Source organism: Pongo pygmaeus, chromosome X (assembly GCF_028885625.2).
Source record: "Pongo pygmaeus isolate AG05252 chromosome X, NHGRI_mPonPyg2-v2.0_pri, whole genome shotgun sequence".
Taxonomy (NCBI): Eukaryota; Metazoa; Chordata; class Mammalia; order Primates; family Hominidae; genus Pongo; species Pongo pygmaeus.
Window position 1 is genome coordinate 73,386,129 of NC_072396.2, and position 8,541 is coordinate 73,394,669.

General features: G+C 46.3%; 1 protein-coding gene across 1 annotated transcript; it reads left to right on the plus strand.

The window, feature by feature from the left end:
• The first annotated feature begins 454 nt into the window (after nt 1-454).
• AWAT1 (acyl-CoA wax alcohol acyltransferase 1) lies at nt 455-8,271 on the plus strand. Its single transcript, XM_054470744.1, has 8 exons — nt 455-464; nt 2,478-2,566; nt 3,507-3,614; nt 3,860-3,930; nt 4,835-5,039; nt 6,030-6,201; nt 7,683-7,882; nt 8,084-8,271. The coding sequence occupies exons 2-8, from the start codon at nt 2,491-2,493 to the stop codon at nt 8,236-8,238; spliced, it is 987 nt and encodes a 328-aa protein (XP_054326719.1). The 5' UTR covers nt 455-464; nt 2,478-2,490; the 3' UTR covers nt 8,239-8,271.
• The last annotated feature ends 270 nt before the right edge of the window (nt 8,272-8,541 follow it).

An 8,541-nucleotide genomic window follows, 5' to 3' on the forward strand; every position in this document is an offset into this window, starting at 1 on the left:
AGGGCTTTCAGGCATTAGGAGCAGATATACTGACAAATAAGATATGGTCCCAATCTCTTTAGAAGCATGTAATCTTCAGGTGGAAAAAGCAAAAAACAAAACCAAAAACCACACACACACAACCATGTTTGCTTTAATGGGCATAAAGTTACAACAAGAGTCCAAGAGAGAAATGAGGGCTTTGCTTCCCCCCTCCCACTTTGGCCTGTATTTGAGATTCACCTAGGAATCACGCTCCACACCCCAACCCTGCTCATGGAAGCTTGGAAGACTGGCTTACTCCAAAGAAAAACAGTCTTCACTAAGTCAGTGGCATGGGAAAAAAAGGAGGGGAGGAAGGGAGATTGTTCTATATTAAAAGAAAATTAAGATCTTGACAAAGGGGTCAAATCTGAATCACTATAGTCTTTGAATCCAGCTATCAATCTGCAAGAAATACAGAGGAACATGCTGAAGCACCCTAAGTAAGTATGAGATAAGCAAAATCCAAATTGTGGGAAATTCTACAGGTCAAATGCTGTGGGTTCTTCAACAGCTAAAGCATAAGGAAAGGAAAGGAAAGGAAAGGGATGGAGGGGGAACCGACTTAAAGCACCAAATTCATGGAAGTCACGGAAAGACCGAGAAACTAACCCAATCTGAGTATGTGGTTAAAAAAAAATAATAAAATAAAATAAAAACAGAGACACTGTCACAGATTGGAGGAGACAAAGGAGAGATGATGATTAAATGCAATGTGAGATTTCAATGGGATCCTGGGATAGAAAATGGACATTTGTGGAAAAAAACTGATACAATACAAATAAAACCTGGTGTTTAGTAAATATAAATGCACCAATATTGGTTTCTTAGTTGTGATAAATATACCATTGTTTTATAAGATGTTAACATAAAGGGGAAGCTACACGAAGGGTGTAGGGAACTCTCTGTACTATCTTTGCAACTCTCTCATAAATCTAAAATTATTCCAAATTAAAAAGTAAAAATGGCCAGGTGTGGTGGCTCATGCTTGTAATCCCAGCACTTTGGGAGGCTGAGGTGGGAGGATTTCTTGAGCTCATGAGTTCAAGACCAGCCTGGGCAACATGGTGACACCCCATCTCTACAAAAAATAAAAAATTAGCCAGGCATGATGGTGCGCACCTGTGGTCCCAACTACTCGGGAGGCTGAGGCTGGAGGATCACTTAAGCCTGGGAGATTGAGGCTGCAGTGAGCTGTGTTTGTGCCACTACACTCCAGCCTGGGTGGCAGAGTGAGATCCTGCCTCAAAAAAAAAAAAAAAAAAAAAAAAAAGTAAAAAAGAGAGAGAGAAAACTCCAAGGACATATCAATATTTAAAATGGGGAAGACTAAACCATAGTCATTAGGGAAGTACACTTAGGTAATAAAACCATAGAAATGCAAGGAAAAGATGACTCTAAATGTCAAAATAATGGTTACTTTGGGAGGAGGAAGTGGGTTGTGACTGGAATGGGGCACATGGAGAGCATCCTGGGGTGGAGAGAAAAGTTCATCTTCTTCATCAAGTGGTGGTTACAAGATGTTTGTCTTATAATAATTCATTAACCCACACATTTGTTTTAAGTGGCTTTCTGTATCTGGGTTCTATTTTATAATGACAGACAGAGAGCAAGAGACTGAGACATAAGACACATAGACACACAACATCCAAATATAACCAGTGGACCTTGTTTGGATTCTGATTCAAATTGGCCAACTATAGAAAGACATTTGAATATGGACTGGATATTAGATATTATTAAAGGAATTATTAAATTTGTTAAGGGTAATATGGAAGAAAACATCTGTGTTTTTTGTAGATGCATAGTGATGTATTTAGGGGTGAAATGACACGCTATCTTAGAATTTCTTTAAAATACTCCAAGAAAAAAAAAAGGTGGGGAGATAAATGAAACAAGTATGGAAAAATATTAATAGTTATTGAATATGAACATGAAGACAAAAATTTGTTGCATCTTCTAGCTTTTTGTGTGTTTGGAAATTTTTATAATAAAAGTTAAAGGTGGGGCAGCCCCAAAGCAGGCTGCTTCAGGGCAACAAAGGCCAAATCCCAGGTGCTCCCCACATCACAAATCCTCAGAACTCCCTTCCCAGCAGTCATCTCCCTAAGGTCACAATCCCTATAGTTTCTGAGCAGCCTGTGAGGAGGTTTCACCTTCTCTAGGTCCCTGTGTCACTCTGACTACATGGCAGTCATTCTCACCTTTCTCCATCTTCATGTCCTAATAATCCTAGGAAAGAGAGTCAAAGGGCAAATGAGCTGGACCAGACCTGACGGGGCAGTCCTTGTACTTCAGAGCCTGCCCCTGCAGTGGGTGGGGGGGCAGGGAAGGACAAGAGGGAAGAGGGCAGGTGCAAACTCCTCATAGTCATATGCATTCACTATTAAGTGAACTTCCAGAGGCTGGTGGCAACTTTGGTTGGAACACTGTTTTGAGATCTTTGCCTCCCTCAGGCTCCCGAGAATCATGCCTCATTCCAAGCAGCCTAGTCACTTCCAGAGTCTGATGCTTCTGCAGTGGCCTTTGAGCTACCTTGCCATCTGTGAGTACTGACCCAAGAGTGCATAGCAAGAAGCCAGAGTCAGAAGCCAGGGCCAGATCTAGGGTGACTTTTAGGGCCATGTGAAGTCTCATCTTGAGCCTTTCCATCATCTAAGATTGTACTAGAGAGTAAAACCAAGGAGTCCTGAGTTCCATGAGTGCCCTGGAGAAGAATGAGATAGAGCCCCAGGAGACAGTGAGAATATGTAGTGGGAGGGGGCAGGGGGTGGAACAGGGTCATGATGGATATGAGTAGATCTAGTTAATTTCAGCCACTTCCTAATCCTTGCTATCTAGAGAGGAAAAGTGAGGCCCAGGGAATGCTCCCTTATGATCATGGGGAATAGGACAGAGGAAACATTAGCATCCCAGACTTAAAGAAGTATAGCCTGTGTTTGAACCATAGAGTTGTCTATTCTGGGAGTGGGGTGGTGGTAGCATGGGGGAAGACAGTGTCATTGGAAATAATGGTGAATGGGCAAGAGGACAAGCATAGTGGATAGGAAACACTAGAAGGATGCAGATGCTGGGTGGGCAGCGTGTAGGAAGATATAGATAGTATAGGGGTGAGGGAGAGTGGGCTAGTGGCTTAACGAGGGATGACGGATAGGAAGGGAGACAGGAGACAAGAGGAAAAAGATGGTGACCAAATGGGGGCAGGAGGAAAAAAAACTGGTGGGAAGTAGAGAGCAGGAGTACAGAGGTAGTGGCTGTACAGGGAAGCAGGTGGACAGGGATGACAGGCAGAGAAATAGGGCTTCTGTATGGTAGATGATAGAGGAAAAGTTTGAAGGACAAGTAGACATGGATGATGAACAGGACCTGGATTGTGTTGAGGGCCAGGACCAGAGGCTTAGGTAATGTGGAGGGCTGGTGATGGGACTGGGCATGGTCAAGTTCTGCTGGCAGCACAAATTTGGTCTAACCTGGTCCCTCATCAGTTTGGATCTTGCAGCCATTGTTCATCTACCTGCTGTTTACATCCTTGTGGCCGCTACCAGCGCTTTACTTTGCCTGGTTGTTCCTGGACTGGAAAACCCCAGAGCGAGGTAAGACTCACAGACCTAGAAAGAAGAATGTTCCATCATAACCTGCAGCCACGGAGTCCCACTCGCCATACCACAGGCCCCTCATCCAAGTTCTCAGAGCCACAGGAGCTGGGCCAGACAGGACCATCCTAGGGTCTCCTCCTTTCCCACCTCTCTAACACAGCCATGCTAGGGAATCCCTGAGTCCGTGGAACGTATGGAATGGCACACACTGACATCATCCCCTACTGCTTCTTTTGTCTCAGGTGGCAGGCGTTCGGCCTGGGTAAGGAACTGGTGTGTCTGGACCCACATCAAGGACTATTTCCCCATTACAGTAAGTATCTCTTCCCCAGTGTCCTCAGAGTTCCCAAAATACTGGGTAGGCATTTATACCACATGACTAGAGTTGTCCATAAGGAAGATACGTATCCCAGGGAAGTCTCAGTCTATGCTAGATATACTTCAAGATTCAACATTTCTACTGAGTACTCCATACTCAGCTAGGAAACTTTGGACACCCTTGGCATCACCTGCCAGCTGACACAGGCAGAAGGCAAGCACAGTTCAGATCAGTTTAACAAGCATGGATTGAAAATCTACTCTGAACCACGTTAGCAGTACAGAGAAATGAATAGGATGCAATTCTCTGCCATCGAGGAGCTCACATCTAATGGGGAGGACATTAGTATAAAGTATATTATTTATTTGGCACAAGGTACAGAAGTAGTTCAGACAGGGGATAAGGAAAGGCTTCACAGACATGGTGATATCTTAGCAGGGTTTTCCAAGTTCCACACAAGTTATTTACGCAGGCACTGGAAGGGGATTCGCGGGAAACAATGCCAGGAAGAGGTTCCAGAAAGGTACTGTTATGCTGATCCTCAGGGCACTCTTTGGAGTATACAACAAACACCACCCCGACTTTTAGAGCCAAGCTTCCTGATCTTTTTCACAAAAGTGCTCATAGACAATGATAACTTGCACAAAGCACACTGACACAGATGGCTGAGGCTACTTCTAGCCACAGGCAGGAGATCTGGCAGTTCTAGCTGTCCCAGATCCTACCTTGTTGTCCAATGGCCGCAGAGACCAATATCTCAGCCTTCCTGAAACCCATTCAGGAAACCTGTTGGAAAGCTCTGCTTTAGAGAGCACCCTGATCCCTGAAGTATCACCACCCTTGTTTCTGCCATGTAATCTCATTCCACCACCTCTGGCATTTCTCTCCATGGCTGCAGATCCTGAAGACAAAGGACCTGTCACCTGAGCACAACTACCTCATGGGGGTTCACCCCCATGGCCTCCTGACCTTTGGCGCCTTCTGCAACTTCTGCACTGAGGCCACAGGCTTCTCGAAGACCTTCCCAGGCATCACTCCTCACTTGGCCACGCTGTCCTGGTTCTTCAAGATCCCCTTTCTTAGGGAGTACCTTATGGCCAAAGGTGCTTCTGACCATACTTACTGGAGCTTCTGGTCCATGTTTCTGCTTGGAAATGCACCCTTTTAAATCCCATCCCCTCCTCCCCACCCCCCGCCCCCATGTCATTATAGCATAGTAGTCAAAAGCATATGTTCTAGAGCTAAGCTGCCTGGGATTGAACCCTCCTAGCTCTGCCACTTGTGTGGTCTTGAGCAAACTAGCCTCAGTTTCCTCAAAAAAAAAAAAAAAAACTAGCCTCATCCATAAAGTGGTACAGATGAAAATAGTCTGGCATCAGTTGTGGGATGATGACTAAGTGAGATGATGCAAGTAAAGAATTCAACACTGGCCAGGTGCAGTGACTCACGCCTATAATCCCAGCACTTTGGGAGGCTGAGGTGGGTGGATCACCTGAGGTCAGGAGTTCGAGACCAGCCTAGCCAACATGGGGAAACCTCATCTCTACTAAAAATACAAAAATTAGCTGGGCATGGTGGTGGGCACCTGTAATCCCACCTACTCAGGAGGCTGAGGCAGGAGAATCGTTTGAACCCAGGAGGTGGATGTTGCAGTGAGCCAAGATCACAGCATTGCACTCCAGCCTGGGTGACACAGCGAAACTCTGTCTCAAAAAAAAAAAAAAAAGAAACAAAAGAATTCAACACAATGCCTGCCACAGAGTATATCCTCAATAAATAATAGCTGTTGCTCTTAATGAAAAAAAAAAAAAAAAAGGTACCTTTATACATGGGATTCAGAAAGTCCTTCTGGTTATCCCACTGAAAACTTTCCGACCAGTTTTGGCTCAGTGCCTCCTGCAAAGTGAAGATATTGCCTCATCGTGAGCTATTCTGTTTGTCAACAACCTTTTCTTCTCCACACTCTTTAGTCCCATCTCATTGCTCCTCTCCTCCTTGGAACTATGGGAACAAGCCAGTGAAGAGCAGAGAAGAGTGTTCCCTCTTAGCAATTTTCTCCTCTCCTGATCATTTTGCTCCTTGATTCTCCTTAGGTGTGTGCTCTGTGAGCCAGCCAGCCATCGACTATCTGCTGAGCCATGGCACTGGCAACCTCGTTGGCATTGTAGTGGGAGGTGTGGGTGAGGCCCTGCAGAGTGTGCCCAACACCACCACCCTCATCCTCCAGAAGCGCAAGGGGTTCGTGCGCACAGCCCTCCAGCATGGGTAGGTGTTCCCCACAGAGGGGCAGTGCATGGTGTTCTCTGAGCAGCATGACCCTGTAGGTGAGGCCAGGATAAATCAGATGTGAATTTTGCCCTCAAGGAACATACTACCAAGTAAGAAAAATGGGTCATCCAGTCCTTCTGAGCTAGCTCAACTAGTTTCTAAGAGGCCAAACCATAAACCCAGGTTCAATATCAAGGGAATTGGGCTAAGGCTGCCCTGGCATATAGATGATGCCCACATTATCAATGCTGGTATCTACATCTGTCTGCTAATGGTAAGTGCACGGGGCAGTACAGTATAATGAGCGTGTGTGCAGGATTGGGAGTCAGGAGCCTGATTTAAAATCCTGGCTCCATGACTGTGCACTCTGGGACAGGTTCCTTAACCATTCTGAGCCTTGGTGTTTTTCATCTTAATGATGTGGCTAAGAACTGTACCTACTCCATAGGGTGATTGTGGGCTTTAAATGAATTTATCCCCACAAAACACTTACCATGTCCCTGGCACACTGTAAGAGATCAATAAATGTTAGTCATTGTGATTTAGGGGTCCAGGGCTGGAGCTGTAGAGTGCCCCATTGGGTCAGCAGGCCAGCTCTCTAGACACAGGAACAATTGTCGTATTGCAGACATAGAGAAGAGGGGAGTATTTCTTCCAAGGACCTTGCCTGAAGGGCCTGTTCACCAGTTGGAAGAACCATGTAGGGAAGAGAGCTCTGAGCTGGGAGTCCTGGGTTCTAGTCCAGGTCCTGCCACTCACTCACTGCCTGAGTGACCATCCCAGAACCTGTACTTCTGCATCCCCCACTGTGCCCTCCACGGCCTTTGCTGTGAGGAACCAGTAATGTAACACATGTCAAAGTGCTGAGAGATTGTTATCAGCAAGTCACAAAGATTCGTATAAGAGAGATTTACTCTTCTCTCCCTCACGGAATTTGAGCCTGACTGTCTACCCAGGGCACTGTTCAGGGTGGAATCTCATGGTCTGTGGAAGGGAAACAACTTTTCTCTGCTCTAATCCCATAACCCAAGGACAGAATACCTTATGCATTGCCCCCTTGGGTGAGGGACATATCACATGAAGTATGGGCATCTGTGCAAAATTACTGTCATCTTTTCTGTGCTTTCTACTAATAGAAAGAGTCGGATATTCCCCTCCTTGACACCTCCTGGAAACTTTTCATGATATGGGTCTTTCTAGGAATCTCTGCTCAACTTCTCTTGCTTCCCTGACCCCCCCTGCCCCCTGGCTATATCTTGCCCTTGTAATCCTGGCCCAGAGAGAGCACTCTCACTGGCCTTGAAAATTTCATGACAAGAGACATTAAATAGGGAAACCCTGTTTAGTGCAAGAAAAAATGCTTTATGTCACCAGGATTTCATCAAAATAGATGAGGGCCTGGCAAGCAAACAAATGTTCTTCCAGGGTGGGTCTCATCCTAGCTTGTGTTTAGAAAATAAATTGGAATTTTCCTACAGGGCTCATCTGGTCCCCACCTTCACTTTTGGGGAAACTGAGGTGTATGATCAGGTGCTGTTCCATAAGGATAGCAGGATGTACAAGTTCCAGAGCTGCTTCCGCCATATCTTTGGTTTCTACTGTTGTGTCTTCTATGGACAAAGCTTCTGTCAAGGCTCCACTGGGCTCCTGCCATACTCCAGGCCTATTGTCACTGTGGGTGAGTGCCACTCTCAGCCCCAGTGCCACCTCAGGTTTCTCAACCTCAACCTCAGCCTGGCCCCACCAAAGAAGAGGGCAGCAGAGGGGAAGATGGGAGCTGATCTGGGATGCGAGAGTCAGGCCCAAGGTAGGAGAGGGAGGTTAAAGGAAGAGGAGCTTCTAACACTTTCCTCTTCTCTTTTCCCATCTCTCTTGGCAGTTGGGGAGCCTCTGCCACTGCCCCAAATTGAAAAGCCAAGCCAGGAGATGGTGGACAAATATCATGCACTTTATATGGATGCTCTGCACAAACTGTTTGACCAGCATAAGACCCACTATGGCTGCTCAGAGACCCAAAAGCTGTTTTTCCTGTGAATGAAGGTACTGCATGCCCAGGAGCGCAGGAGTGCCTGCCTTGAAGAAGAGACTCACCTGCCACTAACCAAAGAGAGGCAGGAGATGAGGGAGGTTATATGTGGTAGGGGAGGGCACGAGGAATTCCTTCTTTGCCTTCTTGCCACAGGGTCCTTACGGGAGTTCTTTCTGAAGAGCTTGCCACAGTCATTCCTCAAAGGAGGGCATCCTAGTGCCCCTCATGCTGGGGCCTGATGCCTGGTCATCATTTGAGTCCTCTGGGGCACATTAGCAGTCACTGCATATTCCCCTAGCCCCTGGGCA

Bases quoted from the DNA above. Each gene is read 5' to 3' on its own strand.
- AWAT1 (XM_054470744.1), top strand. From the start codon at position 2,491: ATGCCTCATTCCAAGCAGCCTAGTCACTTCCAGAGTCTGATGCTTCTG. The intron at 3,931-4,834 runs GTAAGTATCTCT...CCATGGCTGCAG, and splicing joins AGGACTATTTCCCCATTACA to ATCCTGAAGACAAAGGACCT. The intron at 7,883-8,083 runs GTGAGTGCCACT...CTCTCTTGGCAG, and splicing joins CAGGCCTATTGTCACTGTGG to TTGGGGAGCCTCTGCCACTG.